The sequence below is a fragment of the Zea mays genome, chromosome 2 (assembly GCF_902167145.1).
Source record: "Zea mays cultivar B73 chromosome 2, Zm-B73-REFERENCE-NAM-5.0, whole genome shotgun sequence".
In the NCBI taxonomy this organism is placed as follows: Eukaryota; Viridiplantae; Streptophyta; class Magnoliopsida; order Poales; family Poaceae; genus Zea; species Zea mays.
The window spans coordinates 4,918,946-4,938,674 of NC_050097.1; the positions used below are offsets into that span (position 1 = coordinate 4,918,946).

General features: G+C 44.5%; 3 protein-coding genes, 1 long non-coding RNA gene, 1 other non-coding gene and 1 pseudogene across 6 annotated transcripts; 2 read left to right on the forward strand and 4 right to left on the reverse strand.

The window, feature by feature from the left end:
* Window positions 1–339: 339 nt before the first annotated feature.
* On the forward strand, window positions 340–5,106 carry LOC100283276 (COP9 signalosome complex subunit 5b). The gene is given in 6 exon segments (NM_001156178.1): window positions 340–888; window positions 3,190–3,471; window positions 3,543–3,690; window positions 3,794–3,876; window positions 4,598–4,678; window positions 4,786–5,106. Coding segments are annotated over 6 exon segments (1,089 nt in total). The 5' UTR covers window positions 340–495; the 3' UTR covers window positions 4,888–5,106.
* Window positions 5,107–5,606: 500 nt separating this feature from the next.
* Window positions 5,607–6,568, reverse strand: LOC103645830 (uncharacterized). Its single transcript, XR_561830.3, has 2 exons — window positions 5,957–6,568; window positions 5,607–5,708 (listed from the first exon to the last, which is right to left on the reverse strand). It is a non-coding gene; the product is annotated as an uncharacterized lncRNA (long non-coding RNA).
* On the reverse strand, window positions 6,446–6,564 carry LOC111590994 (U5 spliceosomal RNA). The gene has a single exon (XR_004856760.1). It is a non-coding gene; the product is annotated as a U5 spliceosomal RNA (small nuclear RNA).
* A 320-nt stretch (window positions 6,569–6,888) lies between the features above and the next one.
* On the forward strand, window positions 6,889–9,616 carry LOC100217059 (uncharacterized). Its single transcript, NM_001143430.1, has 3 exons — window positions 6,889–7,248; window positions 9,055–9,189; window positions 9,298–9,616. Exons 1-3 carry the CDS (start codon window positions 6,918–6,920, stop codon window positions 9,438–9,440), a joined length of 609 nt encoding a protein of 202 aa, NP_001136902.1. The 5' UTR covers window positions 6,889–6,917; the 3' UTR covers window positions 9,441–9,616.
* A 384-nt stretch (window positions 9,617–10,000) lies between these two features.
* Window positions 10,001–13,761, reverse strand: LOC100384736 (uncharacterized). Of its 2 annotated transcripts, XM_008670285.4 has the most exons (6): window positions 13,440–13,761; window positions 11,502–11,604; window positions 11,320–11,406; window positions 11,181–11,250; window positions 11,019–11,076; window positions 10,001–10,445 (listed from the first exon to the last, which is right to left on the reverse strand). In XM_008670285.4, exons 1-6 carry the CDS (start codon window positions 13,607–13,609, stop codon window positions 10,352–10,354), a joined length of 582 nt encoding a protein of 193 aa, XP_008668507.2. In that variant the 5' UTR covers window positions 13,610–13,761; the 3' UTR covers window positions 10,001–10,351. The 2 variants fall into 2 exon arrangements, with proteins under 2 accessions (XP_008668507.2, NP_001170674.1); NM_001177203.1 differs by having other exon boundaries at window positions 10,058–10,445; window positions 11,181–11,406; window positions 13,440–13,745.
* A 3,539-nt stretch (window positions 13,762–17,300) lies between these two features.
* Window positions 17,301–18,771, reverse strand: LOC103645831 (uncharacterized; annotated as a pseudogene).
* Window positions 18,772–19,729: the final 958 nt, after the last annotated feature.

Sequence of the window (19,729 nt, forward strand, 5' to 3'; positions counted from 1 at the left end):
CAAAATCACAATTATGACTGAAGGGTAAATTTGTCTTTTGATGTCCTAATTCACACCGTTACTGCATCTAACAGAAACAGGGGCAGACTTGTTTTCCGTTTTCAAAAAAGAGGCCCGAAATCACAAAGTCGAATTTTGAGGGGCAAAATCACAGTTGCACTTTCATCCAGGGACAGGAACACAATTGCCCCATAAAAGCTTGATAAAAATCCTGTGGGCTATACGCAGAGAAGTTTTGATAAACCATTGCCGATCGGCCCATAAAGCCCGACACTAGCTTTTCTGCACAGGTTGTGGGCTCGCTTCAAACCATAGCACCACGCGCTTTCGACTCGGCCCATACAGCCCACAGACACTTCCTTCCTCCACGCTTGGGCACGGCAGCGGCGCCGCAAAGCCGAACGAGAGAGAGAAGCAGAGAACCCCTCCTCGACCTCGGCCTCTCCTCTTCCTCCTCCGCTCCCAAAATCCTAGGGTTTTGCTCGCCGCGGCGCGATGGAGCCCACCTCATCGGCGTCGATCGCGCGGCAGACGTGGGAGCTGGAGAACAATATCCCCGCGGCGGCCTCCGACCCGGACGCGATGGACGCGATCTACCGCTACGACGACGCGTCTCAGGCGCGGGCGCAGCAGGAGAAGCCTTGGGCCAACGACCCGCACCACTTCCGCCGCACCAAGATCTCCGCGCTCGCGCTGCTCAAGATGGTTGTCCACGCCCGCGCCGGGGGCACCATCGAGGTCATGGGGCTCATGCAGGGCAAGTGCGAGGGCGACGCCATCATCGTTATGGACGCATTCGCGCTCCCCGTTGAGGGCACCGAGACCAGGGTCAATGCCCAGGCCGATGCCTACGAGTACATGGTTGACTACTCAACCATCAACAAGCAGGTGAGCCCTCCCCGCTTCTTCTGCTCATCGTGACCAGTGCGACATCTCCGTGTCCACGTCAAGATTTCATTTCTGGCAGCACCTCCTCGTCTTGCTTAGATGAAATTGGCTTGCCATGAAGTATTTCGGCAATGTTGCTAATTTGTAACTTATCTGCCTTAACTATGCTACCAAGTACCACCATATTGTTTACGATGTTTTTTAGTACTACTTCTGATTTTTATGGAATGCCTGGCGTGTTTAATGGAGCCCCTGACTCCCCCCCACCCACCAAAAAAAACTATTGAGCCCTTAAATTGTTGTGTCAATCAGAAATATGCCACTTACTGCAAAATTAGATAGCTAAATCATTTGGATGACACAAATACACAATGATAACTGACTTTTGATGACTGAAAAATGCATGGGTCCTAAATGTTGCTGGCACATGAGCTGATTTTTAAATAAATCTTTTTTATGAGGTCACATGGATTATATGGTGTTCTTGAAATCTAAGTTGGGAACCGAATTTGGTTTCCATTCACCATGTTTGTTCAGATCCGTTACTTAATAGTCAACAGAGCAAATCAGTTCTATTGAAGGAAGGTCATGTGTTCAAATTAGAGGTACTGTAGAGTGGTTTTTAAAGGAAGTAACTATTGTCAAACAAGAGTATGATAATGATTGTTTTGATGTGTTAGTAGCATGCACATTGCATCTTTTTTCTGTTATACCATTCTTTGGTTTGGTCGTCTTGATGTTTTAGTGAGTGTATTGGTAATGTTGGTAAAAGAGTAAATAAAAGTAGACTACATAAGACCAGTGGCGAACTATAGTCCTTTTTTACTGTTTCTTAGTACACATTTAAACATGTGAAAGTATGGAATGCGTACTCTTTTCATTTATATCTCTAATTCTCTGTTTGCCCACACCACTGCAGTAGTGCAGTGCCAAATTTGTCTGGGAAGTACCTTGAATTTTGCTAACACATTCTGTTTAGGCTGCATTAGTATCCTGAAACTGTTGAACACTGTAATTTTGTTACTTCCATAATGAAATTTGGTGTTACTATGGTGGGAAAAAGTTCACATCATATTTTTTTTAACGGAAAGGTTTCCCCCACTTTATTTCCACGAAATAAAGTTTATCAACCAAACGTTATTACAAGGTTTAAACCATACTCCAGCGCGTCTGCCAAAATCCCAGAGCAAGTAACAGGTTATCAAACACTATGGCGGTTCAAAATTCCTAGAACTCCTCCCAACATTTTCTGGGGTACCATCTTCACTTGGATCAACCAGATTTGAATTCCTCCACCAGGGAATGCGCTCCGGTTCCCAAACCACTTTCTCCAAAGCGCCAGTGTATAAATCCAGCACCTCCCAACCTTTTGGCTTGAAGAAAGGTTTTCGGTTTCTCAGCATCTGAGTCGCCCTGCACAGCACCTGCTTCAAACACATCCAGTGTTTCCCCAGAAAACACAAAGCATTATGGGTTTTCCATAAGGACCACAAAACAGCAGCACAAATTGTATTTTGCGCCCTATATCTCTTATTGCCAATCCACCATCTTGCTACAGATTCCAGATCCCCCCCCACATTCCAATTCAACAAGTTATTAACCACACTCCACATCCTCTTAGCAATACAGCAGTCGAAAAAAGGTGATAAATTGATTCCTCTTCTGAACAGAAAAGGCATGACTTATCATTTAGATGTTTTCTTTTCACCAAATTGTCTCTTGTAAGAAGTTTGCCCTTAGACATTAGCCATAGAAAAATATGAACTCTAGGCGGAACAATAAGTTTCCACACAGCATGAACAAACACAGGGTGAACCACCCCCCTAAAATCGATCACTCCATACAACGATTGAACTGAGTACTTGCCACTGGAACCAAAGGCCCAGATAATCTGGTCATCCTCATTCATTAGAGTAACATTTTCCATTATCACACATAGATCCCACCAAAGCCTTATATTTTGCTCTGAAACACTCCTAAAAGTCAATTTCAACTCACTACCATCCCAAACATCTTCCAAAGAGGCACCTTGTTCATTATTAATCACGTAAAGGGGCCAAAATTGAGTTGCTAAACTTGATTTGCCAAACCAAATATCTTCCCAAACACGGATTCTTCTACCATCCCCCACTTTTCATTTAACACCCATGTGTGCCGTTCGCGCCGCCCAGAGGACACCTCGCCAAAACGGCGACGCCCTAGCTTGGGACATCAAGATAAATTCGGATTTTTCGAGTTCACATCATATCATCCTCCAATTTATGTTAAATCTAACATTCTAACTTCATTTGTTCTTAATAGGCTGGAAGGTTGGAGAATGTGGTTGGCTGGTATCACTCGCACCCTGGCTATGGATGCTGGCTGTCAGGAATCGACGTGTCAACTCAGATGCTCAATCAACAATTCACAGAACCATTCTTGGCAGTTGTGATAGACCCCACAAGGACAGTTTCTGCTGGTAAAGTGGAGATTGGAGCCTTTAGAACATACCCAAAAGATTACAAGCCACCAGATGAGCCTGTATCTGAGTATCAGACTATTCCACTCAACAAGATAGAAGATTTTGGTGTCCATTGCAAATCGGTCTCTTTCTCCAACTTCTTTGTTTGGCTCACATATGTGGTTTAGTTCTGCCCTAACTGAATTTCTTGCAGTACTATGCTTTGGATATAACTTATTTCAAGTCATCCCTGGATTCTCACCTCCTTGATCTGCTCTGGAACAAATATTGGGTCAACACGCTATCTTCATCATCGCTTCTGGGCAACAGAGATTATGTTGCTGGGCAGATCTTTGATTTAGGCAAGCAATTCATATATGATGATATCCATTATCCAGTTTATATATTCAAATTAGTATATTTGTTCTGTCGAGATAATATTCTGCACCATTTTACCCTTTGCAGCTGATAAACTAGAGCAAGCTGAAGGCCAGCTGGCACACAGTCGATTTGGTGGTATGATTATGCCATCGCAACGAAAGAAAGAGGTTGGTTTCTTCATCTGTGTTCTCTAAGCTTACTGGTGTGCCCATTGATTGCCAACACTTCTGTTTTGGCCTTTACAAGGATGACTGCTTAATGCTGCATGTCTATTGCCATTTGTCACCCAGCAATTTCTTGATTTTTGTTTGCCCCTTCTATGTTATTTTCAATAAACCGATAATTGGGTTTGTGTCTGCTAACTAGTGACTCTGTGGGCAAATAAATTAATGGATGGGGCTTGCGAAGTTCTAATGATCAAGTATTCAAGTCGCCTTGAAAAGCTGTTTCTATTTTATGCTTCAATTACACAGATACGCCAAAATATCTTGTGATGATGAACTTGTTTTGTTCAGTTCACTGGGAGGACATTTCAGACCGATCTGTCCAAGTCATAAAGTCGAGTCAGGCACGATTAGTTGATTTTCTAGTTGAGCCAAGTTTGTTAATAAGCCAATTGTTTGTACCTGACTATAAGTCGAATTAATCCATAGGCATTAATGTCTTGCATAGCATGGAATATAGACTAGAGAGAATCAAGAGAACACAAAATGATTGGGGTTTAGCCGGCTAGGTCAAAACTGAGCTGGCATGTGTGTGTCTCGACTTAGGACGATCTGACATCTGACAAATGGTCCCTTAAATTTTGATACTTGCACAGCAGCGTATGTTATAGACCTTAATACAGCTCTTTGGTTTTATATATATGTTATCCAATGCTGTCTTCAGCAAGAAGAGTCTCCACTGGCTAAGGTAACACGAGATAGCTCCAAAATCACAGCTGAGCAGGTTCACGGCCTCATGTCACAGGTTACATTCCTTCTCTCTCCTTTTTTTTTTATCTTACTGAAGATTAGGTTAACTCCATCTGGATCTTCGAATGTTACCTTGATACTTATGAGTTATGGTGCCTTCAGGTCATAAAAGACATCCTTTTCAACTCTGTTCACCCGTCAAGCAAGGCAAGCACAAGTGCTCCACCAGATTCATCCGGTCCTGAGCCTATGGTTGAAGCCTGAGTTCCAGCGGAAGGGGACAATGGATATTTGTGTTATGTTATCTGATTCAGAAGGTGCAAAACAAGTTATCTTTTGAGTACAGAATCATCATGTAATTATGAGTTGCCATCTTGGGCTGCCACTGAGAGGGTGTGATTTGGGTCCGGTTAGCAATCTCATGTATTGGATTTCGGATCAGTATTCGAAGCTTTCATAACGAGGAGCCATCATCTTATTTTAGCTGTTTGTTTGGCTTGCCATTTAGTTATTGGAAGGGTCGCTTCTTTAAGACTGTTCGCTTAATTCATGGCGGTTACTCGGAAGAGCTATCGTACTCCGTATTTGTTACAAGGAAATTTGGGGCCATGTCCCCGTGCGCAGCTCCGGAGCCTCGGACGCCCATGCTCGTCCGCCATGACGTAACTAGCTGCCTACGGTGACGGTGTCACGTCGTCTGCGTCGGTGCTTCATATCAGAGCCAGTGCAGTAGTGCGCTAGAGTGGATTTTGGATTTGGTAATTTTGTCCAGCTTTTACCATTCATCCCTTAATTTAACTACAGGTGGTAGTTGCATTCTGTTTACTTTAATGACACCTACAAACATTTTAGTTTCTGGGTAACATAAAAACAGTAGCTCGAAAGAATACAAGCATTTAGTTTCTGGGTAACATAAGAACAGTAGCTCGAGTCTCGAAGGAAAAGTATCTGCTACAATTCGGTATTTCAATTTCTACGATTGCTTTCTGCATGATAAACCAGTTTCTAATGAAATATATAAAACCCAAATATGTTGAAGTGGAGCACCAAAAAAGCGTTGGAGAGGGAACTCCTAACGCAATTATCTGCAAAAAAAAAAAAAAAAAGAGACGTAATCAAACCAATTAACGTGAAAAATAAGACCACTCGCGTTATACAATTTTCCCCTACAATAGCATAGAGTACCAAGACTCCAAGAAGCATCACATGGAATTAATGGAGTCAATGACTTTTATCCAAAGAAATGATCTTTCTTCCCTTATAACGGAAACAGATGTATTTCGATAAGAAGTAATGCAGTGCATGTTAGACCATACTGGAAAGAAGGAAGCACCTGAGCAACAAACAGGGAGCAAGTAGAAGTTCAGTCTTTTCCTCCTCCGTCGTCCCCTTCCATGATCCACTGTCCCCTCCCCTCCCCTCCGGTGCTCGTTCTTGCCACCTTAACACTCAAAAAGCATCGGCAAGAATGGGATGGCATCTCGTTCCCAACGATTTCATGCTCCTTTTTTTTTTAATCTGATTTAGCGGGGCTCTGGCGAACGATGTAAAATCTATTTGTTTTGGTGCTCCAATTCGATGGTTGCATAGAAAATTTTATGCCCTAGTTAAACGGTAATCTGATGATCAGATCTCACGTTATTTGGCAGAGGCAGGCAGGTAACAACATCCTTACCTCTAAAATCGAAAAAAAGATCGAGTCGATCGACCTTGCAAAAAAGGACAAATAGCATAAACATTTAAATACAATATACTTTCTAATTGCATCCACAATAATATATTTTAAATCAAATATTTAAAAATATTCAGTTTTGAATTGTGGGGCCCCCCAAAAAGAAGGATCCCCTCCAAAAATAAGCGTATGCTGCTATGTGCAGAGCACACACGGTATTCTTTAGTAAAAGGCGAAAGAATAGTTCGCTCTGTGCGCACTGCGCAGCTGCGTGCTTCAACTAGGTAGCCTTCCTGCTCCTTTTATTCATCTCACTCGATGCTCACCTCGCGCATGCAAGCCGTATGGTACTAATCCCTCCTTGCGACCATCTCACGCTCTACGCGCTCTGCCGCGCTAGCAAACTTGGGCCAGGCCCACTAACCATTGCCAACCCACTACTGGACCAGGCCGGGCCTGATGCATCGAAGCGCTTTACAGCGCGAGCGATTGCGAGCGGAGGTTTTCCTGGACCGGCCACATCTGCCACCTAGAAAAAAATTCTCGCCATCACGAGCAGTCGAGCACCACCCTCTGACCGGTGACCGCTGTGAAGTCAGTCAGCTTCAGCACCACGAGCACGATGGCCCTCGCGCTCGCCACGACCCCACTCGCGCATCTCGCCCTTGCCCCGCCCTCGATCTTCGGCTCCCAGTCCTCGCTGCTGCTGCTCCCGCGCCGCGCGTCGCCCGCCCCCGTCTCCCTCTCCCACCGCCGCATCATCGCGGCCGTCGCGACCAAGGAACCCGAGCTCGGCGGCGGCGGATCGGGGGCCGGCGACGGTGCCGGAGGGAGCGGCGGCGGCAGCGACCCGAGGGGAGGAGGGCAGGAAGGAGACGGGGAGGAAGAGAAGATGGGGCAGGGCCTGTCCATGTCGCAGAAACTCACCCTCGCCTACGCCGCGCTCGTCGGAGGTAATCCTTTCTACCTCGACCCCGGAGTGATCCGTTGCAAGCGCGACTATGATTCTCTTTACGAACTGGGATCAGATATTAATCACTACCAGCCCCCAAAAATTGTTCCTGTGTACTCCGAGCTACCATGATGTGTGTTGTTGTCTTATCCCAGCTTCAATCAGAATCATATCCAACTACCTGAATACCTTAGGCAGTGGTGGTTACTCACCAGTCACCAGTGTTGCTTCATGAACTCGAGGTCTTCCGCGTACTGCACTGCTGCTACCTCAGTTGACTTACATAATTCATGTGCACAATTAAATCTTGTTGCCCCTTCATAATCACGTGAATCAGTTTAATGGCATCGCCATTGGTTTCAATTCACTAATAGAACAAACATACTACCTCCGTTCTCGAATATTTGTCATCTGGTAGTTTATTCTTGAACTAAATCGCGACAAATAAAAAAAAACATATGGAGTACTTAATATGAAAGTTTATATGTTTTTGCAAATACAGAAGCCTCTTTGTCTACTACACAATATCGTTCTTGTTTATTATTGGTATAGATTAGTGGTTATAGGGGAATTAGGGTGGCATAATATTGCTCCAAGGATTAAGCATGCTGTGAGCATCCGTACAATATAGAAATGGTTGGTTTAATTCTACAAAGAAGTGTTTTAATTCCATGAGATAGCTGTAGGTGTTTTTTTTCTATTCCTTGCCTTTCATAATTGGTATTCCTTTTTCAATGTTTATCTTGTTTGTGAAGTTAGCAGAATGTCATGGATTACTGGCATAACCTCAGCTTGGCCAATGAAGTCCTCAGCCCCTACTTATTTGTTTCAGACGCAAAACCCTAAACCAATGCCCTTGTTACCACCCTTCTAATTGACTCACACCACTTGTTTAGTTGTTTGTCCTTGAGATGTTAATAAGTCAGATTGATCTATCTCGTGGTAATATCTAGAGAGATGATAGTAACTGAATTCCTTATGGCAACAATTATACACCATCATTTCATGCATTGCCTTCCACGTGCTACTGCCTTCGCTAGATGGACATCAGGATTCAGGATATGACATACATTTCTTTGTTTCCTACATCACATATGAAAACTTATTACTTACTCCCTCAGCGTGTTGTTCTCGTTTTCCGAGGAGTCAAACGCTTTTAACTCTGACCAAATCTATACAAGAATATATTAATAGTTATAGTACATAAATCGTTGAATCTATTTTCACAGTAAACTTATCTGGAGATATAAATGTTGCTAATGTTTTCTACAAACCTAGTCAAACTTAAGAAAGTTTGGCTGGCATGAATACCGCAGTGACAATTATTTTATGGCCGAGGGAGTATCTAAAGACCAGTTTGATGGCATCACCTCACAGTTGTCTCGAAACTAGGATGAACCAGAATAAAGTGGAAAATAGGACTTGTTTTGGCAAACACAGAAGTGTATTGCTATATCTCTGCGTGCCACATAATTCTTCAACATCCAAACAAGTTAGAAATGGTCGGCTTGATTATACGAGAACTGTTTTAATTTCGTTGACACATCTGTTGGTTGTGGTCTTTCTGCTTTGTGCCTTTTATACTTGGTTTTCCTTTCTCCGTGTTTGTCGAACTAACAGAATGTACGGATATCTGGAACACCTTCGCTCCGCCAAGCCAATATGCATTTGTCTGTTTTAGATCCACCTATCTTGCTGCTTTATTATGCCTGATTATATCCTGGAATGTAAGAAATTTCGGTGCTGGCTGTTCATGCCAAAGTGCCAAAAAAAGAGGAAATGATAGTTGTGTCTTTAAATTCTGTAGCTGGTGGTGTAATGGGATATATGAAGAGTGGAAGCCAGAAATCCTTGGCTGCAGGAGGCATATCAGCCCTGGTCCTGTACGTCGTCCACACTCAACTCCCAGTGAGACCTGTCCTCGCATCATCGATCGGTTTAGGTATACAGAATCCTTTTTTTTTCCTCTGATCCTTCGGATATTTTCTTTGCTTGGAAGTTTGGTCAACCTGGATTCTTCACCTGACATCATTTTGATTCCGCGTTCTAGGTATATCGGCCGCGCTACTGTCAGTGATGGGGTCGCGCTTCAAGAAGTCCGGGAAGGTATTCCCTGCCGGCGTCGTGTCCCTTGTATCCCTGGTTATGGTCGGAGGCTACTTCCACGGGATCTTGCGTAGCTCGCACGCGTGATGCAGCCTGTGGTCTTTTCTGTTCCGTAATGCAATTTGGCTCCCCCTTTGAACTGTTTCTCTGTTTCACTTCTCGGTGGATGTTTTGTATCCGTTCTCAACTTTAGTTCATCTTTTGTGACAGTGGGCAATAATAACCAATAAGCATGTGAGAGCTGATAGAGGTGAAGTTTAAGCTTTGTGAGAATTTTTAGATTTATACTGCAGCAGCAACAAGTGTGAATTGCACTACGAGTGCCTGAATATGGCTTGTGCGGACAGCCAAACAGACTTATCTGGATATAATGGCGAGCTGGACAATTCAGTGGTTACCGACGACACCGACTCGTGGGCGCCGCCAACAGTCCAGGGGTTCCGCATGCATCTGCGTGGGACGACATCGAAATTTTATTTTATTTTTGGTCCAACAGAAACGGCAAGAGAAGCAAGGAACGAAGGTGATCTGAGCGTATTTCTATCATTTTCAACCTCCCTACACATGCATCTGCGTGGGACCATTTGAGCTGAGAACAAGGTAGCGAAGAGAAGAACAAACGTTAAGTGCCAAAATGGGAAATGGTAGTGGAAACAAGCAAGCAAAGCCCCATCATCTTTCACACTAAACACATGTCCACACGTGGTACTGCATTCCGTTACTACTAGACGATCCATGTAACGAAGTCAGACAGACGAGACCACCGGCGTCACGGCGTGATGTACAACAGACACAGTTCGGTGTGCGGAGTAAAGGAATCCACTTCAGCATAAACCTAGCACGCGACAGCACAAACGACGGTAACAGAGGTTCCGGTCCACATTATTAGTGCGGTTCCACGCTGCCGCCGCCACATAACATAAGGCAACAACAGCGCGTCCCTGCCCCTTCCCACAACGTCAGCCTTCACCGATGGGACTCCGCGGGGACCTTTCAAGTTACTGGGCCTTGCCCTCCGCTGTCACCTCAATCCTCGGTGACTCCATGCCATCGGACGACTTGGCGGTGCTGTATGGAGCTTTGCTCACGACCCTGTTTCATGCCAACAGCAGTCGAATTCAGCAAACCCATGACAAAAGGCAATTCTAAACTCAGTTTTAAGATAAGGCAAAATAGCCATCTAAACCTGACATCTGAAGAACAAAATGGTGTTCAGCTAGTTTGCAACCTACAGATGACACATGGGCCTTTAGGTGACCACCCTTAATTTCGGTTTTTGCAGATATTTAAAAAGTCAGGAAAGTTGCATGATCCAACGCTGTTAGCTGCTATGTGTTCTATTATGTAAGCAGGCTCTCTACTCATTCCTGCTGTAAACAAATTTTTAGGATTTTTGAGGAATGTTTTAAATGAATTAGTCACATTTCGTTTACTTTATGCAGTCATCGAGCACAAAGTGCAATCATTTAAATACAATTATAACAGCAAATTATTTCAATTTTTTACCCTACCTAGAGGATAAAAATAGAACACGGAACAAAGCATGCTGTTGAATACTGTTGTACCACATATACCAGTTTATAACTAAAGTTTTCAACATGTAGAAGGAGCCTAAGAAGAGATTCAGAACATCATAGCGCTGTTGCTATCATCTACCATGCTAACCTGTCACGGCGTTTCTCAAGGAAACGCTGAAGAGAGTGCCTCCTGGCAATGGGGAGATCTGGCCAGCGGATTAAGGTAGTTTAAAGATATGTTAGAAAAATGTCAACACTGAAAAAGGTATTCCATTTCTGGTTTTTTACCCAAAAGATGCTGTGGTCTTACCAGCCTGAAGTTTGCATATCGAGCTAGGTTCAGCAACAACCTGAGGTTGCCCAGTTGCTACAGAAGTGCTCTGCAGTGATGGAGACCGTGTAAGCACAGGAGAAACGACAGCTGCTGGGGCAACAGTGGCTGCAGGCACCATTGGAGGCTTAACAGTAGGGGCAGCACTGCTTTTGGTAGCTGCCGCTGCCGCTGCAGCTGCAGCTATAAGCATGATTGCTTGAGCCTGTCAATTCCAGATTAGTGAGTTAGCATGCATATGTGTCTTTAAGAGACAGTACAGAAGGACAAGATATCTGTAAATGAAGAAGACAATATCACCTTTTCCGGTGGCACTGAGTCATACACACATACTGATCCGCCATAGAAAATTGTAAGCTGTGAAGGATTAGCGGACACGTTCGACATCGGCAACATTCCAGACCTTGTAGTAAAGAATGCAGAAAAATTAAGAACATGCAAAGGCAGATAAAATGGCATCTCTGAAGTAGGCAGATCCATGTCATCCTTACTAGTAGTTCAGATTAAATCATGAAATAATGCCATGTGATAGGTTCAGCACTAGCATGAGATAAAATGCATGTGCGGGGTACAGGAAAACAGTCATCCTACTTCCTAATGGACGGAAAATGGAGATAGATTTCTAATAGAAGGATACATCTACTTGGCGTCTTGGCCATTCACAAATGGATTGCCTTCTGGACAGTGGCTTTCAAACCATTTATAGGGACTTAGCAGTACAGATATCGCAAAGCATTTTGTCAGTCACAAAGTTCTTAAAGGTCTTGTGTTCAATGCAGCCTCTCTAAAAAACAAGGGTAAGGCTGCCTCGGTTATGAGTGGGAGCCGCTATCAACTGGGTCTGTCCAATCTGATTAGTGCAGATGTCCATATTGTTCAAAGCCTGGCTGATAACAACTAACCAGGAAATAAAATGGAACTGAAAATAGCAGAACCATACACTAAATGTTCTAGAACTGTCGAAGCAAAACAAATAAATGCTTCTGAAGAAGCATACTGAACAACTAATTATAGCACAACAGACAAATCTGCAAAACATGGTCCGGTTCAAGGAAAAAGTAGCTTAACATCAGAGGAAATTTTAAGGACCAGTTCAATGTCCCCAATGGGTTTGCAGGGTTTGGCAGACTCTGCGTCCTTGGTCCCCTATCACACAGTCTAGCACTATAGCATAAGGTCCTTGGCAGCAGAATGGAATTATTGCCTGTTAAACTCAACTTTCATCAGATCTACGCGTGTTTCACATTTCTCCAACTAAAGGTTTGCGTTGCAAACAGTAGCAGTTATCCGTCGTTAATCTGATTCTGAAATTCCGTTTACAACCTTTCGTAAATAAAGCTTTAAACAATTGTATACAACAAAAGATGGGAAAGGGTTGCTTGGATCTGCACGCCATCTGCTGAAGTTCTTTACAAAAGCCCAACAACCATGAAAAAAGGGCAACCATTTTGGCCGAAACAAATGAACAAATCGTCTCTCCCATTTAATTTAGATTTGATTAAGGACCCAAAGTAGACAAACTGAACTGAGTGCCCTAGTATAAAACAAAAGGAAGCAAACATTTGGCGCTAAGCCAGTCACCGAGTTCAGTTTCGCGTTCACCATAATGATATATCAGTATGACAATATCCATATAATAGGGTAGATAGAAACGCAAGACAGCTAATGACAGCAAGATGAGTGAGGACCGGAAACGAAGGTTTCAGGCAACTGATGAACCCCTTCCCAGCAGAAGGAATATGGATAAGAACATTTGACGCTAACATAAGACTACACCGAAATCAGGTTACAGCTTCGCGACAGCAGGAGAGAGTGGAAAGCAGGAGCGATAGACAGAACCGAAGGGGATTTCGCCTGCGAGCGAGGAGCCGAGGAGAGGGCGAACACGCCTTCCCGGATCCGCCACGCCGGCTCCGTATCCTCGCCCGGAGGAGCGGCCGCAAGCCCGCAATCAGATTTGACCCAGCGAAAGGTACGGCCACAGCCCAAGGCCCATCCCACGTGGCACTTCCACAGTTAACGCGAAAAGCTGGGGTGGCAAGTGCTAAAGCGCGTCAACCGCCGAGAACAGGAAAGAGGGGAAAGCGCGGGGGAGACGAACGAGAGAAGGAACTCAAATTTCCCCCACCAGGCCACCAATCGAGGGACTAGACAGCCGCGAACCACTCCAGGGAAGCAGAGCCCTCGCTGGACTCGGCGGTGCGGTGCGGGGAGTCTCGGAGAGGTGAGGCTAGGTACCTGCCACTGCCGTTGGCGAGTGAGAGGCTGAGGCCCTGGCCTTGCTGCGGCGGCTCCTGGGTCTTCCTCTCCCCCGCCTCCGCCTCCGCCTCCGCCTCCTCCTCCTTACGCTCCTGTTCCTTGCGCGTCTCCTCCGTCTCCGTCTTAATATTCCGCTCCAACAGATCCATCTCACCAACTTGCAACTCCTCTCTCTCTCTCTCTCTCTCTTCGACGCCTGAGATGAAAGGGGGGCAAGCAGAGGGGGCAGAAACGAGAAAGAGAAAGAGGCCGGCCAGCCGCCAGCAACTATGTGATGAAACTGTGTAGTACCGCAAACGGCGCATGTAAGGCTATCCGCACTTATACTACCACTAGATGAGTGCCCGTGCGTTGCAACGGGAATATATAATATCATGGTAATTTATGTACATCTAGACAGTGTTAGGTAATACATGAAAACAAACAATATATATACTATCTTTGATCTTAATATCTTATAGGTATGTGCTCGTGCATTGCAACGGAACATAAATTTACATAAATTGACGAGCATCTAATGGCTCAGAGCCCTAGTGACAGGCGACGCGAGCGCAATGGTAATGGGAACCCTCATGGGGAACAGTGCCTTGTTGCAGAGGAGCGCGAGTCCGAGCGAGCCACCACTTGACCCTTTGAGCTCCATCGTCCTGTTGTGAGGATGCATTTGCCACGAGCTCCCTATATAAAACAGGTTGTTCAAATCATAATAACTAAAATAATGGTATGCCAAAACTTTTACTGCTACGCTTAAAGACTCAGACAATACTGACAAAGCTAACATATATCCTTATCTAATTGACTCATTCTTGATGGCACAAAAAATATAGATCAAGCAAGCATATTAAGGTTATAGTATTGGCACAATTACGCTTTCAAGATAATAACAAACCACATGTGTAGCTCAAGGTGTCTTGGCGGTAGGCACGTACAGAAGCGTGGCCTCAGACCCTTAGTCCATTAGAAACATGGAATGGTAACGGTGCCATGGGAATGGTAATGTTAGCCCAATACGAGGTATCCTAAAGCTTCTCATTTTCAAATCTGACGCTATCCACCTTAATCCGTTGAAATTTAGTCACAGTCTTGAGCTGTAGTAGATAAACAAAACAGAAATTTATCACAATATTGATGTCGTTGGTCAAACAGACAAATAATGCCTACTTCAACTTGCTCAGAACAGGAAAGGCTGATGGACCTAATAAGATTGTCATTAGGGGCACCAAGCGTAAGATCGACAACGACATCACTGGTAAGATTACTCGCATAATCTCTATTATACAAAGTACTGACATGCAAGCCACAATGATACCAGAGGATCCAAAAGTCTCACGTATAGCAAATACAATATATTTGTAAACCTCATCTTGATGAATTCACGCTAGTGGACATCGTACCGACGATCAGTAACTGATCATTGTGGAGGCATTTCTAAAACATAATGCAAAAGCATGTTGCTAAGGAAGATAGTAACAATTTCCAGAGAACAGGTCAGCTACAGTACTCATTGGCCATTGCTAAATACAAAAAAAGAAGCTGATGTGCTAATTAATTTTTAGTAGTATTCAGATCGCCTGGACATTTCAAAACCAAATGGAAGTGCTTCTCCCTCAGACTACAAGGTAAAAAGTAACCTTACAATTGAAGAACCATGACAAAATGTATCCTTTAATTGAATAACTATAATACAAAGCAATACAACGAAAAGCTCTCCTGATATTTTATTGAGTCAGTTATTTTAATCTCAATATATTAATAGATACACTGGTTACTGACAACTACAAATAATATCTTAGAAGACGAATGAGACTTACACAAGCTATTGGACATCATCAACCATCTCCTATATTTTGACCATACAACTGGACAGAGGGAATGAACTCCATTCTGTAATGAAATATCAAGTTTAGTGATGTAAAAGGATAAACTATCAGGAAAACAATACTATGGTTTGTAATTTGTTTCGTAGCTTGAATAAAAAATCATGGCAGATCTAGGCATAAACAGTATTAGGGGTGCTTGGTTTAAGGATCAACTCATCCTAGATGAGGAGGTATATCGTGAGTTCATTTCATGAGCCCGGTGGAATCATCCCATTTGTCTCTGCAAATATTGGGTCAGTGGAAAAGGACCATATTCATGGGGATCTGACTTTACCATCCGTCAGTGTTTTACTTTCTATAAGCTACAATGGTGCTAATCAAGGAAGTAAATATGAAACCAACCTTCAACCAGGGACTGCTACGGAGGATATGATGGCTTTCGAAGAGCAGAATGCAGACAAGTCTCACTTAGAAGCCTACCAGTTCAAGCGCATCACATACACGGCGACCCATGTACAGCAAGGGACCAGGAAGCGCAAGGGAGATGGATGGGAAAGAAATTCGGAGCCAGGAACGAACCAGTGGGCACAGGTGGACATGGCGGCCATAGCTGCGGCGGGATCGGAAGTCGGCGGCTGCCGCTGCCATGGCAGTTCCAAACTGCCTCGTCTCGCCGCTTGGCCTGTGGCTCCTGATGAACTATTATATATATATGTACATGAAGTTCCCAAGAGAAAAAAAAGAATAAAAATGAACAGAGCTAGAACGGATCTGATTTTTTGTTGCTTCCTACACCAGCACAACTTTCCTTACTTTTCCCCCAGGTCGATGTTCCTAGGAATGCGAATGTCGGTGTCCAAGTGTTGGATCCCTGAATTGATGAATGGATGAAATAGTTCATATATATTAGAGACAGGGTACTAAAATTGGACACACTTTTACAGCGACGAAACAAAAAAGCATACAAATGGAGAACATAAATAAAACAAAATCATTTCTCATGATATCTTCGATTCTGTATACGCATGCCATTTTTAACCATATGATCTATGAATAACAGAAAGCAAGAAACAACACAGTTACCAAACAGACCTGCGGATACTCGAGGGGCACTCCCCTCTCCCGCAATCGAGACGGTCGTCGCCGGATGCTTGTTCCTTCCTTGTAAAATGGCGAAGAAACAATGCAGTTAGGATTCATAGTCTTCCACACTCCGGTAAGGGAGTGATATACCACTGGAAAAAAAAACTACTAACCAAGACTGTAAACTATTTTTTCCTTTCATCACAAATTAAATTGTAACACCATTATAATGACCATTTTTCTTATATAATTCCCAAACGTATTTTTATGTCCGTGCGTCCGTTTAATAGCCTTGCTGTAAGGAAGAGCAGACTATATGCCTGTACATATGCCAGAACTGAGCAAACTGAATAACACTCCTTTCTCTCAAACTGAATATATGCCTGTAACAGCACGAGTGGAATTTATCTCAAAACTGTTACCAGAACTGAGCAAGGAAGAGCAGACTTCCTCTCCTACAAGTATGTCAATAACGGAAGAAATAGCACTCCTTTATCTCAAATTGTTACAAAAGCACCCTTTCTCTCAGAATGTTACCAGAACTCAACAAGGAAGAACTGCATCACGGGGGCTGGACGCGCGGTAGCAGGAGGAGTTTGGTAACGGCGGGGGCAGTCTACACTCCCCTCTTAATAGTTGTAGAGATTTCGGACTCAGAAGCTGTGCAAGATGTCGTATAATGACATCCCCACTCAATATGGTACAGTCCTGGTCATTTAAAGATAAGATCAATTTTATTTTTAATAAAATAAATTGACTTCATAGTCCATAAAACCTAAACAACAACGCAGCAAGCTTTGATTTGAAAATTCACCAATAATTCATCAAGAACTGCATCACCGTGCAAAACCTGCAAGAAACAAGGGTCTTATGCTATAAGCAAAAGTTTATATTAATTTCTGATCATGCTTAGGTTCCAGCTGCAAATCAGAGAGCGCATGGAACTTATCTAATGCTTGCTTATAATAATTAATACTAAATAATTCATATGGGACTTGTTTTAGCGTTCAATGTGCAATATAGAAAAGCACTATCACGAGTACCAAAATAGTGCATGCATAAAAAATAACAATATGATACATGTTCCAGTAGCACCATATGCTGTCAAATATGGGGTGAGTAACTATATCACTCATGCCAACAACTTCAGATGTGCGTACCCAGTGCCAAAAGCTCCCACAGAAGAAAGGGTATGGGGAAGAGAACTTTTCTACATCCTTACCCTTGCTTAATTTTTCAAGGATCTCCAAACAGCAAGTGGAGAGACTACCACTGCACCAGGCCCTATTTTTGATAAATATGAAATTTTGAAGGAATAGCGGTTCAAAACCTTTGCTACAACAACTTACTGGGACAAAACCTGCATGGAGTGACTGAATTATTTGAGAAGCATTTGCTGATGCAAGCTGCAAATGCATATTAACAGGATTAGGTATGGATGTACAACAACTGTAATTCTAAGAAGATACAGAATGATATGCAACAAAGCAATAGTTATCAAGTTTGCTCACTTTTCTTTGTTGGGTAGACCACCAACAAGCAAATGGTGACATCCCAACAGATGGTATTCCTTCTGCAAAAGAATATGCAGTACATCACAAGCATAATAACAGAGATGGTAGATGAGCAAAGTGTTTCCTATATCCCCTCATGCAGATATAATTGTAGAAATGCCAATGACAGAGCATCTTGTCTTTCTCCCGAGCACGGCAAAGAGTCTTCTAAGGTGTTGCTGTAGAAAAAAGGGTGCTAGGCCTTTCCAGAAAATAGAGTTTGATCTATAGACAGAATCAATACAAGACCACACTGGAGTACTCGCTATGTAGAGGTCCGTTGCCAGCCTCCTACCCACCGATAGCTAGGATATGATGATGGTATTGCAGAATTCTACACCACACTTTTCATTCTAGTAGTTCAGTAGCTTGAGATCAGAATTCTAGAACTAACATGTTCCTCAGTTCAGCCTACCTGCAGCTGTTGTGCTCTTATTCATTCATCCACCAGAGCCCAGGAACTAACCAATGGCTCTATGCCTCTATAACTGGCATCACACGTGGAGCCTCCTTCACATACTCCATGGTTGAAAGGAATGTTTGTGGTGGCTGAAAATAAGATAAATCAAACCTGAGTGTCCAGAGAATTTAGGATAAGTCTTATGTAGTGCTAATTTGCACCATTTGATCTTACAGGGGACACAAAACCAGAAGTGGAGCTTGGTTGTCGATGGCCCACAAATTGACCCTGCAAACACAAGGCGGTAGTACTGCACGGCCTAGGCGATGAGCCCCATCGCGGCGGACACCACCAGCACGACACACGTGGAGCAGCGCCAGGCTCGACGACCACCGCAACGCCTTGCCCAGTTCCGACGCCGGGAGAGACAAGAGGAGACGCTGCGGACGTGACATGAGAAGCGGGAAAGATTGGTGGCGAGCGCAGGACTGCACGAGGCATCTCTAGCGGCTACCGCCATGACAAGAGATGGATTGGATGCCCCTGCCAATTCGGTTGCGGTGGTCACTGGTTCCTCCACCGCGGCAGCTGGTTCCTTCGAGGCAGCTGCCTTGCCTGAGAGGGTTCTTCGACCAGAGGGCCGCCCAAAGATGGCTGACATCGGCGTCGCCCTCGAGGTAAGGGTGGAACCTCCCGCCACTGCCACCGCCCCCTCCACCACCTCAATCTGCCGCGCCGCGGGAGGAGTAGCGATTGGGCGGGCTACCCCCTAATCCATCGCTGCTGCTGCCAGACCAGCGAGAGGGACCCCGTTGGAACCGGGCTCCAGAACGGTCTCCGCCGCTCGAGGGGCCGCCGGAGCGATCGCCGCCGCGGTGCATGTCGCAGAGCTAGGGTTTTGCGGGAAACGAGTGGAAAGCATGAGAGCAATGAGAGGAGAGGCGATAGTGGGACGGGCTGGCGATGGACGACTTGGAGGGGGGCGAGCGTGGTTCGTTTTACGGACGGGCGGGGTTGGCGGGCGGAGCCGGCGGCGGGGTTGGCGGGCGGTTGTTGGCGGCGGGGTTGGCGGGCGGTTGTTGGCGGCGTGGATTCCGGGCGGGCGGAGGTGGGGGGCGGGGGCAGTCTACATTTCGCTCTTAATAGTTGTAGAGATATTTCTCTACCCTAAAAGGAATATTCCATCCTGGTCAGCGAAGTTTTTTACTTTATCCAACAATTCTCCATGGTCACAATTACTCTATATATCAACCCTATACCAACTACCACATATTTTATTATTTATTTCCATCACTTTTCTATCCACACCCAAGTACCCAACTGCCTTCCGCGGTCCCACCTTGGCCATACTGCTACGGACAGGCCACCCATGCGAGGAGAGAGATTTTCGAGTTGGATGGAAGTGTACGCTGT